Source organism: Mesoplodon densirostris, chromosome 5 (genome assembly GCF_025265405.1).
Source record: "Mesoplodon densirostris isolate mMesDen1 chromosome 5, mMesDen1 primary haplotype, whole genome shotgun sequence".
Lineage (NCBI taxonomy): Eukaryota > Metazoa > Chordata > Mammalia > Artiodactyla > Ziphiidae > Mesoplodon > Mesoplodon densirostris.
The window spans coordinates 14384402-14398486 of NC_082665.1; the positions used below are offsets into that span (position 1 = coordinate 14384402).

Genomic DNA, 14085 nt, shown 5'->3' on the forward strand with positions numbered 1-14085 from the left:
GTATCAATGTTATCTACTAAACTTTAGCTTCTGAACTAAGCATACAAGGAACAGTAGTGATAGGAGAAGGAAAGAATTATTTACTGAATTAGGGGAATGCACTAATCTCTCATAATTCAAAACTCTGATAAGATCTGTATATGAAAAAATTTAGACTCTGGTCTGAGGTTTCTGATTCTTCAGCCAAATAAAGTTGGTTAGATTGTGAAAGTCTCCTCAGTGGTATTGTTAATACTTATGTAGCTGCAAAAAAATGGGAGAGAAAGGAGGGCTGTCCCACCTGTGAAGGACCTTACTTTGCCTGGTACATGGAAGAAGGAAATATAACAAGAAACTTACCTACAGCACACTGTCTCCACACTTATAAGTAGTTACTCTTCCAGTGGATGTGGTTGGCTTTGAATGATCAGATGTTGATCTGTTTCTTGGGATTTGAGGAGAGTTGGACATGGAGGAGGTACGGAACACTGATAGAGTTGGAGAAGCCTGGCAAGAAGTCAGGAAAGGAGATAGGAGTATTACCTTTCCTATGGCCGGAAGCAGGAGTTTTGGAAAGATGAGAGAGAAAAGGGGGCAAAAATTTCCTACATTCCCCAACAAGCTTGTTTTATAAGATACATATTAAATGAAAGGAGACTTTGAAAATGATTATCAGTTTTAGGGCACATGATTCTACTGAGACAATTCTTCAGCAGAACATATTAACATGACGCTCTTTAAATAAAAGTGGAGTCTCCAAAACAACAAGCTATTTTAAGCAAATTATTATTGATTGTCAACAGTGACTGGCACATAATGGTTGCTTACATATTTGTTGCCTGTGTCAAGGAATGAATGTTATGCTCTGCCAATTACTGACAGTATATAAAGGTCCATGGGAAGTAGATGACACACCCTCTTCAGAAACATCCTCTTGCAACCCACTTGAATCCACTTCCCTTGACAACATGTTTTGCAACTACTACAGCAATTCCTGTGACTACTGCTGTGGAAACAGCTATGACTGTGGATTTAGTCCCTATTATGGCTGTGGATATGGCTATGGATGTGGCTGTGGATATGGCTCCCATTATGGCTGTGGCTATGGAACAAGATATGGCTGTGGATATGGCTCCTGCTATGGTTGTGGATATGGCTCTGACACTGGCTACTGCAGCTACCGACCAGTTTGCTATGGGAGATGTTATTCTTCTTGCTACTAGAACATCACCATCCAAGGTCAATTCGCTTCTGAAAAGACATTTAAAGATAATACTGATTCAAAGATCTTTAGGACACAATTTCTATATCCAAGAAATTACATGTCTGACAGAGGTATTGACCTCTACCAATTTTTAGATTGGCATCTTTGTGGCCTGAAGTCCACGGTGGTAACATTTGCCTATTTTACAAATGTTAGCCTTTACTCCCTTAATCTCTGATTCTCTGTATTGATGATCCTAACATCCTATTGTTGGGGAAATCCCTTGCTATCAATAAAAATTGTTCATTGTTTCTAACAAATATCTGTGTATTCGTTTGTGAATTAGTCTTTTTTGAGGTGTTATGGTGTCTGTTGAAAATTGGGCTAGTATCTTGCCTGAATCTCGAGTTTTTCCTTGATATAATATAAGCATTTCTTCTTATATTTGCATCAGAAATAATACCTCTCCACTTATTTCTCGTATCCCACATGCTCAGGCACTCACATACTCAAGCATAAATCTCACAGTATTTCAGAACTGTGCTTTGCAAATCGCTCTTTGTCTGGGATGGAGCTGAAGGGGAAAAGAGGAGGAGGAATGCACTTTAAGCAGTATGTTAGTGCAAAGTCTAAGGTAGAGAAAAGGTGGCCTGAGTGCTTAAAGGAATAATGGAATGAAAGAGATACTTTCCAGAATTAATGAGAAATTATAAGCAGAGCTAGGTATTAAAGTACATGAAGAAAAGAGAACTAGGAAAGGATAAGTTAGAATAAAATTATTCTACTGTATCATCTGCTTTTGATGGAATTGCAAATATATTTATTTGCACATATTTATTGAGATTGAGGAAATTTATTCAAGTCACTTAATTGACAAATAGTTTTGAGTAGTTTTGAAAGAGTCTCATTCTATACAGTGAAGACACAGTAGGAAAATTATAGATGAGTTTCCTGCTCTCACAGTGTTTACATTCTAGTATGTGAAGATAAAAAGAGTAAAAAATAATTAAGAAAATTTCAAACTGACAGTTGGGATGGGGAGAAGAAAACAGCTTAATGGGAAAGAGAGTAAGGACTGAAGTGTTAGAGGGATAGTTCAGGAGGAATTTTGAACTTGTGGCAAATGAACTGATGTCAATTGCAAAGAAAGACAGAAAGTACAGTAGTAAGTGTAAGGGTGAGAGAAGTTCACTAAGTTTTGGAAAAATATGATTTATTAAGCATGTATGAGATAATTTGTATATCCAGAAAGGAATCTTCACACACTAGCTTTTAACATACCTTCAAGATCTGAAATGTTGTGACTCCTTAGTTAAAGAACATTTGAGACACTCAGCTTTATAGAAATGAGAAAATGGTGATAATATTTACAAATATCCTACAATTTATATGTGCCACACAAATGTTTGACTTCATCCATTTTCTTATTGGAGAAATATTGATTGAGCGAAAATTATGTGCCAGGCACTATTGTGAGAGATGATTATTCAGTGATGTATAGAATAGATATATATTTTTTGTTTTGGATCAATATTGCGAGGTTTGAATGGAAAGGTTTTAGAAGTAATGCAATAAAGATAGAAGACTTTTCAGTAATCCAGAAGTATAGTCATCAGAAAGTGTGTGTTGGCAGTGGTATTGAAAAGTAAAGTGTCTAATCCAGAGAATTTGTGAAATAACATTGATAGTTTTGAATTTAAATGATGACAGAAAAGGAAAGAAACTGGAGAATAATAAAAATTGGAATGGAGATATATTGATATTTTCTTTATGCCTAGTGTTATGGATTAAACATAGCAGAGTGATCAGTTTATACCAGTGACCAATATCATAAAAAATATATTCATTAACTGGAAGAAATTTGGCTAATAATTAATATTCTCAGAAAGTGAAATTGACAGCTTTGTGAAGATTCCTGTTGAAGGCATTCCATAAACTACTGGATCACAACTCATGTTTTGTTTCAAAATGTGAGTGTCCAGTAGAAGGAATCATCTTCTGGAGTTTATACTCCCTTCCAACTTGGATTTCCTAGTTGTTACTATAGAAAATTTACTTTAATTTTGATAAGAAATGAAAGAGGAGAAATAACAAGTGATACCACAGACATACAGAAAATGATAAGAGAATACTATAAACAGTTACATGCCAACAAATTGGACATCCTAGAAGGAACAGACAAATTTCTAGAAACATACAGAATGCTGAGACTGAGTTAAGAAGAAAAAATTTGAACAGACTGATCACTCGAAGTAAAATTGAACCTGTAATTCAAAAAACTCCCAGCTAATAAAAATCCAGGACTGTAGGATTTCACAGGGGAATTCTACCAAATATATAAGGAAGAATGATACCTATCCTTCTAAATCTGTTCCAAAAAATTGAAGATGAAGGAACACTCTCAAATTCCTTCAGCAAGGTCACCATTGCCCCAATACCAAAACTATACAAAGACACTACAGAAAAAAGAAAATTATAGCCCAATATTTTGAAGAATATGGGTGCAAAATCCTCAACAATATTTTAGGAAACCAAATTCAATAGTACAGAAAAAGTTCATATACCATGATCAAGTTGTATTTATTCCAGGGTCACAAGGATGGCTTAACATATGCTAGTAAATCAATGTGACACACCACATTAACAACAACAACAACAACAAAAACAGAAAAAATCACATGATCACCTCATTAGATGCAGAAAAAACATTTGAAAAAATTCAACATCCATTTATGATAAAAACGCTCATCAAAGTGGGTGTAGAGAGAAAATATCTCAATGTAGTAAAGGCTATTTATGAAAAACAGCCAATATAATATTCAATGGTGAAAATATGGTCATTAGACCAATGAAAGATTTGTCAACTGAAAGAAAATTTTCTAACAATGAATATTCTCAGAAAATGAAATCAGCAGCTTCGTGAAAATTCCTGTTGAAGGCATTCCATAGACTACTGGATCATAACTCATTTTTTTGTTGTTGAAATGTGAGATTCCAGTAGAAGGAATCACCTTCCAGAGTTTATACTCCCTTCCAACTTGGATTTCATAATTGTTACTATAAAAAGTTACTTTAATTTTGATAAGAAAAGAAAGAGGAGAAATAACAGCTGATACCACAGACATACAAAAGATCATAAGCGATACTATGAACAGTTATATGTCAACAAATTGGACAGCCTAGAAGAAACAGACAAATTTCTAGAAACATACAGAATGACTAGACTGAATCAAGAAGAAACAGAATATTTGAACAGATTGATCACTACAAGTGAAGTAGAATCTGTAATTTGAAAAACTCCCAGCAAACAAAAGTCCAGGACCAGAGAGCTTCACAGTGGAATTCTATCAAACATAAAAAGAAGAACTTACACCAATCTTTCTCAAAATGTTCCAAAAAATTGAAGATGAGGAAACACTCCCAAATTGATTCAACAAGGCCACAATTACCCTGATACCAAAACCAGACAAAGGGATTATAGAGAAAAGAAAATTATAGTCCAATATCTTCGATGAATATAGATACAAAAATACTCAACAAAATATTAGCAAACCAAGTCCAATAATACAAAAAGGATCATACGTCATGATCAAGTTGGATTTATTCCAGGGTCACAAGGATGGATTAGCATGTGCAAATCAATCAATGTGATACATCACATCAACAAAAAGAAAGACAGAAATCACATGATCACCTCAATAGATGCAGAAAAAGCATTTGAAAAAATTCAACATCGATTCATGATAAAAATTCTTGTCAAAGTGGGTGTAGAGGGAAAATACATTAACATAATAAAGGCCATTTACGACAAACCAACAGCCAACATAATACTCAATGGTGAAAAGGTGAAAGCCTTCCTGCTAAATTCAGGAAGAAGACAAGGATGATCACTCTTGCCACTTCTACTTAAACTGGAAGTTCTAGCCACAGCAGTCATAAGAAAAAGAAATGAAATGTATGCAGATTGGAAAGTAAGAGTTAACACCATAACTATTTGCAGATGATATGGTACTTTATAGAGAGAACTCTACAATCTCCACCCAGAAACCATTAGAACCAATAAACGAATTCAGTAGGTTGCATGATACAAGATTAATATACAGATATCAGTTGTGTTTCTATATACTAATAATAAAATATTAGGAAGATAAAGTAAAACAAATCCCATTTAAAACTGCATCAAAAATTAACTAGGAATAAACTTAAACAAAGAGGTGAAATATCTATACTCTGAAAACTCTAAAATTTGATGAAGGAAATTGAAATTGATATAAAGAAAATGAAATATATCCTGTGTCCTTAGATTTGAAGAATTAATATTATAAAAATGGCCATACCTCCCAATGAAATCTACAGATTTAATGCAATCCCTATCAAAATACCTATGACATTTTTCACAGAACTAGAACAAATATTTTTAAAATTCACAGAACTAGGACAAATAATCCTTAAACAACCCTAAAATTCATAGAAAAATATTTCTAAAACTAGGACAACAAAAGACCCCCAATTTTCAAAGCACTCTTCATAATAAAGGGCAAAGCTAGAGGTTCAACCCTACCAGACTTCAGACTATACTACAGTGTGGTATTTGCTCCAAAACAGGCACATAGGTCAGTGGAACAGAATACAGAGCCCAGAAATAATCCCACACACTTATGATCAATTAATCTATGACAAAAGAGGCAAGAATATACAAAGAGAAAAGACAGTCTCTTCAACAAGTGGTGCTGGGAAAACTGGACAGCCATATGTATAACAACGAGAGTAGAACATTCCCTCACACCAAATACAAAAACAAACTCAAAATGGGCTAAAGACCTAAATGTAAGACCTGAAAATATAAAACTCTTAGAAGAAAACATAGGTAGAACACTCTTTGACATAAATTATAGCATCATTTTTTTTGGATATGTATCCTAAGGCAAAATAAATAAAAGCAAAAATAAACAAATGAGACATAATTACACTTAAAAGATTTTGCACAGCAAGGGAATCAGTTGAAAAGATAAAAAGATAACCTATGAAATGTGGGAAAATATTTGCAAATGATGTGACTGACTAGGTGTTAATATCCAAATTATACAAACACCTCATACAACTCAAAGACAAAAAACCCCAAACAACCCAACCAAAAAATCAGTTATTGGGCACATGATTCTACTGAGAAAATTCTTCAGCAGAACAAATTAAAATGATGCTCTTTAAATAAAATAGGAGTATCCAAAATAACGAGCTCATTTTAAAGAAACTATTATGGATTGTTAACAGTGACTGGCATATAATCGTTGCTTGCATATTTGTTGTCTATGTCAGGGAATGAATGGTATGCTCTGCCAATTACTGACAGTATATAAAGGTGCATGGGAAGCAGACGACACACACACTTCAGAAACATCCTCTTGCAACCCACCTGAATCCACTTCCCTTAACAACATGTGTTGCAAGTACTATGGCAACTTCTGTGGCTATGGCTGTGGAAAGAGCTATGGCTGTGGATTTAGCCCCTATTATGGCTATGGATATGGCACTAGATATGGCTGTGGATATGGCTTCTGCTGTGGCTGTGGATATGGGACTCGCTATGGCTGTGGATATGGCTCAGGATATGGCTGTGGATATGGCTCCCGATATGGCTGTGGTTATGGAAGCAGATGTGGCTGTGGATACGGCTCTGGCTACTGCAGCTATTGGCCAGTTTGCTATAGGAGATGTTATTCTTCTTGCTGCTAGAACATCACCATCTAAGCCTTGTTTGCTTCTGAAACAACACATCTAAAGATAATGGTGATTCAAGGATCTATAACCCATGATTTCTATATCCAAGAAATTACATGCCTGACAGAGACTTTGACCTCCATCTACCCATTTTTAGATTGGCATCTTTGTGGCCTGAAGCTCCATCATAGCATCATCTGACTCTTTTCTAAATGTTAGGCTTTACTCTCTTAATCTCTGATTCTTTATTATGACTGTGTTGATGATCCTAACATTGTACAGTTGGAGAAATCACTTATCCTCAATAAAAATAGTCCATTGCTCCTAATAAATCTCTGTGTATTTGCTTGTAAATTAGTCTTTTTTGAGATAATATGGCCTCTGTTGAAAATTGCGCTAACATATTGCCTGAACCTTGAGTTATTCCTTGATATAATACAAACATTCCTTCCTATACCTGCACCAGGAATAATGTCTTCTCCACCTACTTCTTGTATCCCACATGCTCAGGCACTCATATACCCAAGCACAAATCTCACAGTATTTCAGAACTTTGCTTTCCAAATCTCACTGTGTCTAGGATGGAGCTGGAGGGGAAAGAGAAGGAGGAATGACACTTTATCCAGGATGTTAATGTAGAGTCCAAGGTTGAGAAGAGGTGACCTGAGTCCTTAAAGGAATAATGGAATGGAAGAGATATTTTCCAGAATTAATGAGAAATTATAAGCAGAGCTAGGTATTAAAGTACATGAGGAATAAATAACTAGGAAAGGGTAAGTTAGAATAAAATTATTCTACTGTATCATCTTCTTTTGATGGAATTGCTAATATATTTATTTGCACATATTTATTGAGATTGAGGAAATTTATTCAAGTCACTTAATTGACAGATAGTTTTGAAAGAGTCTCGTTCTATACAGTGAAGGCACAGTAGGAAAATTATAGACAAGTTTCCTGTTCTCACAGTGTTTACATTCTGGTACCTGAGGATAAAACTCAACAGTAAAAAAGAATTAAGATGAATTCAGACTGACAGTTGCTATGGAGGAAATAAAACAACTTAATGGGAAAGAGAATAAGGACTGAAATATTAGAGATATAGTAAGGACTGAAATATTAGAGATATAGCTCAGGGAGGTGTTTGAAAGTTGTGACCAATGAGCTGATGCCAGTTGCAAAGAAAGACTAGAAAGGACAGTAGCAAGTGTCAGAGGGAAGAGGAATTCATTAATCTTTGGGTTTGCTTAGGTAGTACTACATTTTTCAGCTTGAAAAGAGTGAGGTCTAGTGGCTTAATAAGGTTGTCTAATGCCTTAATTGGGACAGATACAAGAATGAGATTAAAAAGTCCAGTTAAATTACGAATCGGAGAACCTATTGCTTTGTTGGATTCTGACTTTAGTGTTCTTTCCTCACCTGATCTTCCCAAACTCTAACATTTAGATCCTACAACCGAAAAGCCTCTTCAGACTCAGTAGCAATCGAGTTTCAACCAGCAGCGATAAAGATGTTGTGTCTTACTTGCATGACATGGGTCACTGCCCAAAGTCTGACACTGAGGTCCCTGGAGCTAGGAGACCCCACAAAACGACCCAAACCAAGGAAGATGGTCCTGCCATCAAAGTCTGCCCTAGTGTAAGGTTATGTCCAGGATATAATTTGTCTGACTGATGAAGAAACAGGGGTTCTTTCAAGAGCAGGATGGTTTTTGTAGCCGGAACATTTGTTAGTCTGATCTGAGGAATAACTATGCTCTGGGTAATCCTAAGGTTAGTCTTACAAGCAGAGGCAGAGAATTCTAACAGTTAAAGCTCTTTGAAAATCTAACTTGTTTCCTTATGTTCCTCCTCATCAAAGGTATGTCTAAAATAAGGAAAAATGTAATTTATTAGGCATGTATAAAATAATTTATGTATCCAGAAAAGGTTCTATCCTTTATTAGGCATGTATGAAATAATTTATATATCCAGAGAAGAATTTTCACAATCTATCCTCAAAATCTGAAATGTTATGACCATCACTCCAAGAAAATTTGATACTATCAGCTTGAGTGAAATGAGAAAATGGTGATAATGTTAAGAGAGATAAGGATGATTAAAATTAGAGAAAATTTGTGTGTGTGTGTGTGTGTGTGTGTGTGTGTGTGTGTGTGTGTGTATGTAGTATGGGTTTGGTGAATGTTGGGAAAAATGAAGATTTGGTTTCACATATCTAATCATATTATAGAGGAAAAGAAAGACCATTGCCATGAATGAGTTATTTCCGTAGGTAGGAAATGATTTAAACTTTATAACCCCTTTATGAGGAAACTCAAAATCCTTTTCTTTGATGAACTATTACATATTGTAAAGGTTTTAAACTGTAAAATCCATTATTTGTTCTTTCAGTCATTTAACAAACCTTAAGTTCATGTTCCAGCTATGTGCTGCGATTTGGTGTTTGGTATAGAGATATAAAACACATTGTTTCTTCTAAGAATTTGAAATACTCAGTTGGATACAAAATATCAATAGTAAATCATAGATTCACATTATAGCAGGTATGCTTGCAGGTGTTATAGGGCTACTGAACAAGAACTCCAGGGGGAAGCCTAAGTCAACTAGAATATGGGAAAAGGAGGCTACACAAGGGTAATAAATTGCTTCCAAAGGAGAATGGTATATGAGCAGAGACATAAAGGATGAGTTGAAATTGGTGAGTTAAATAAGAGGGAAAATGGAATTCAAGGCAGAGGAATTTAGAAAAAGAAGTAAATAAGCTGGCTGCTTATTTCTAGAGTAGTAACTGCTACTGGAAAAGTTATAATCAATGGCTACACCCATAGAGGAATCCTCAGATTTTCTCAAGCTGCACTGTCCAATATAGAAGCTACTAGAGAGATGTGGGTATTGAGCACTTGAAATGTGGCTAAGAGCTGTTAAGTATAAAGAACACACCAGATTTCAGAGACTTACTGTAAAAAATTCATGAAAACTATATCATTAATTTAAAAAATACTGTTTATACATTAAGTGATAATATTTTGCATATATTAGGTTAAATAAAATATGCTATAAAATTAATTCACTTTTTTATCTTTTTAAAATGTGGCTCCTGGAAAATGTAAAATTCTATAAGTATTTCATGATATATTTCTACTCTTCCATGTGGTTTTAGAAGGTCTCAACAAGCTGGTCCAGAGAGGACTGTAGCTAGGAAGAGAAACCATGTTAGGCCACCAGTAAAGATCAGACAATCTAGCCATGCTATCAACATATAGGCAGTAGATCATTCTGAACCAGTAAGACCACAGTACTCAATGCAAAAGACTTCTGGGGGAGGGGGTGGGGTCCAGTAAAGGCAAAGTTTTGATCTGAGATAGTGTATTTAGTAAGTGGAATTGATCAATTTGCCATCTGTTTAGACACAGAAAAGTTAGATGCCTGCCTCACACCATACACAACAGAAATTCCATATTGACTAATGTTTTAAACATGAAATTTAAACTTTAAAGTACTAGAAGATGGTATCGGCTTTCAGCAATTTTGTAAGCCAGTTGGTAACTTGAAACCAGTCATGCTAGTACGCCATGGAAATTAGCAAATCAGACCCCATACTCCCAACAGAAGTCATTAAACAACAACACACCACTGCCGTATCCCTCCTGATATTGAGAAACAAGTTTATTTCTTTGAAAGTTTTACAATAGGTGTGTATTAATTATGAGCCTGAAAAAGAAAAAAAAAAGAAAGAAAGAAAAGAAAGATCCATGGAAATAAATGAAGAGAGGCTACAATATTTTTGCATGTCCAGAAATCTTAAGCCTATTTTGAGTCAATATCCACATTCTCTGGTGCAGGAAACATTGTCTTTAACTGTACTCTCCTTCAAGATATCATTTCCTCAAGGTCATACAAATGACCACACTTAAAATAAGAAGATTGTATAGCCAGTGATGGAGAGCCTAGGTTCCGGAGTCACACTACATGCTCAAGCATAGGCGTCATCAGTTATTAGCTGTGTGATTGTGGGAACATTATCTAACTTCTCTGAGCCTCAGTATGCTCAAAGGTAAAATGACAAAATAGTGTTAGATCAGTATTGTTGAGAGTACTGAACTAAATAAAATATGCATTCTATACCACCGTAAGAACTCAGTAGATGTTTTATTATATTTATTATTAGGTGGTTGAATAATGAAATTGTTGACATTTAACCATCTTAATCTACAAAAATGACAATTTTATATGGCTCAATCTTATATATTATTTTTATTGACAATATTTTGAAAATCCCAGAATTTTAATCAATAATTTGTTTCCTCATATCAAATAGGTAGGCGCACTTCTTTTAGATGTTTTGTACATGTATCATATATATATATATATACTCCATAGTTATGAATGCTAAAATACACTGTGACACCAGGTATATTGATATAATATTTGTCATTGTATTATTAGTAACAAATTAGTGGGTTTTGGTAGAATAGTTTGTTTTCTGGTGATTTGGTCCTGCTTTTTTACTTTATCATCAAATTGTAATAATTATTTGAGAAGCTTCCATTAGGTTTGACAAAAGACATAGGATCTTTCGTGAAAAGTGTTTTTTTTTTTTTTTGGAGGGGGTAATGTGATAACAGTAAATAGTGGTTGCAGTAAACTGAAGAGTGAATAAGTGAGGAAATGTAAATATTGAAATGACTAATCGTTCATGTAGCGTGTGGTGAAAGGATGGAGACTGGTCCAAATGGAAATGGTGTTCACTCTCCCTGGAGACTTTCAAAAGCCTAGAGCTCATTTTTCAGCACTATATACATATTTTTATTCAATATTCTATGTCCCGGAATAGTGCTTGCATGATGTAAGCATTCAAAAATTCTTGTAAAGTTAAACTGTGTGGTTCAGTCACTGCCTAGAAAATCAAGTAATGAAATGGTGCAAGTAAATATGGTCATGCTAGAGCTGTTTTGGGGAATAGCAGGTGACACGTGAAATATGGAAAGGGTCATGAAGTTTGCAGGAATGGAGCCAATGCTGACTATATTTTAGTGGAAAGAATTGCAAAAATGGTACAATCATAATTAGAAAGCAAACCTAGAATCTGAGGTTTTAATTTTGACATGAAAGTTGCTGATCTAGAGTGCTTATATCCTATGATTAAAATTTGAGATGCCTAGAAAAGTTATAATCACTTCCACTCAGATGCTGTAATTTCTAAAATTAACTTGCAGAGTGTCAAGGAATTTCTACTCTCAACAGACAGAGAATGTCTTTGCATGAGCAGAACAGCTCTAATACCACTGTGTGGTACTTAAGGCTTATGGAGCAGGTTTGAGAGGGACTCACTTGTTTGCTTGATGGTTTACAGCATGCTTTGGCTAGAATGGCAAAGATCACACACAAAAAAGGAAATCCAGAGGATAAAAGTGTAAGGCAGAAGTAGCAAAATACTGGTAATTTTAGTCAGACGCAGTGAATATTTTCCATCTTAAAAACTGGAGGAAAAAATAGTTCATGGATCCTGCCTTAGGTTTTATGGTTATAGTAGGATGTGGACTAATTCAACTCTATTACTAAACAGCTGAGAGTTCTTGGGCATAACAACTCTCCTTGGCCTCTGTTTTCTCATCTGTGCATACAAAAATAAATACCATGACTTCTTATTACATTGTTTTTGTAAGAATCAAATGAAGTAATAAATATGAGTGTGCCCCAAAACTATAAAGGGAAATATAAATATTATTAATTGTTATTATCATTGTTGTTATTTTTCTTATATAACATCCTATACATAAAAATAATTACAATTTTTCCAAGTGGAAGAAATCTTATAGGCTCTCATTCAACAGTGAGTGCTTAGGTCTTTAGAGTCACAGAAGATAAAATTATCTGTCTTACATTACAATTGACTGAAGGAATCAGGTAATTAAAACAGAGTGTGCTAATACAGCATATTCAGGATCACAATAGATTTAGACAAGGGGAGATGTGGAAGAATAGAGGAATTACAGCTAAAGCGCATTGTGAATGTCCAGGAATGCTTCTAATATGAGGTGTAGTCTAAGCTGTGCCTTGAAGAATCAGTAGGATTTGTGTAGATAAAATTTTGATGATGTAACTGGGCAAAATGTTTCAAAGAAGTATCATACTGAAATATTCCAAGAATGCTTAATTAGAGTTGGTTATGTTGCATTGGACAAAATCATGGTTGCTTTTATTTTGGTATATTATATCAAACCCCTGTTTTGTACCAATTCAGATCTTCTTTGCCTCACCTGACTTTTGCACTAGCCACAACTTCAGTAGAAATTCTACCTGGTTCCATCCACATTTTTGTAGGTATAACCTGAGAATTTCTCCCCTTATTCCCCTGCTGTTTGTCTGTCACCTCCAGCCCTGGTGTTTTCCTATCAATTCTGAGATATGAGATACTGGAACATCTCCCAGTGTGCACATATATGTACCTGGAAGTACAGAAGAGTTAATGCCTCCTGGATGAAAATCTAAATTAGGTCTGATTACATTCCACAAAATATGATTGTTCAATGTGGAGGTTATATCTGTTTTCTTATAATTTTCATGACTAGCTACAGCCAAATCTTGGACATAACTACATGAAAAAATTGTTGTCCTTAGTTTGATGAGCTTTTTAAAAATGAAAATTGCTGTGATAATGAGGCCACAGAGTCTGTGTTGTGTGTTCCACCCATTTCTGGTAGTATTAAAAGTCTTAGGGCAAGAGATAATATTCAGACTTCAGAAACCTCTGTCTGATCCTCTACAGAACTACCAAACTCCCTCCTGTAAACACAATGTAAACACTACTACAGAAACTCATGTGGTAGCTGTGGATATTGTTCTGGATATGGCCGTGGATATGGTCATGGATATATATGGTTGTGGCTACAGCTGTGGCTATTGCTCTGCCTGCTGTGGATACCAACCATTTTTCTATAGAAGATATTATTCTTCTTGATGCTAGAATGTAATTGCAGTGCACATTTTCCTCTAAATGATTATCCCAGGCTTTTTCCATTTCAATGTCTCACAATCACATCGTTTCTCCTAGAATATTCAGAGCCTGCAGAAAACTTTTTGATTGTCTTCTTGAAAGTCCCATTTGTAATTGAGGGGGCCTGAGTTACTCCATAATCTTCCTGGAAAGCAAAAGACTTCATTTTGACCATTGTCCAAGTGTAAACC

General features: G+C 35.0%; 1 protein-coding gene and 1 pseudogene across 1 annotated transcript; both read left to right on the forward strand.

Annotated features, from left to right (window-relative positions):
• The first annotated feature begins 947 nt into the window (after positions 1-947).
• Positions 948-1202, forward strand: LOC132491394 (keratin-associated protein 21-1-like). The gene has a single exon (XM_060100264.1). It carries the CDS (start codon positions 948-950, stop codon positions 1200-1202), a length of 255 nt encoding a protein of 84 aa, XP_059956247.1.
• Positions 1203-6619: 5417 nt separating this feature from the next.
• LOC132490402 (keratin-associated protein 5-3-like) lies at positions 6620-13858 on the forward strand (annotated as a pseudogene).
• The last annotated feature ends 227 nt before the right edge of the window (positions 13859-14085 follow it).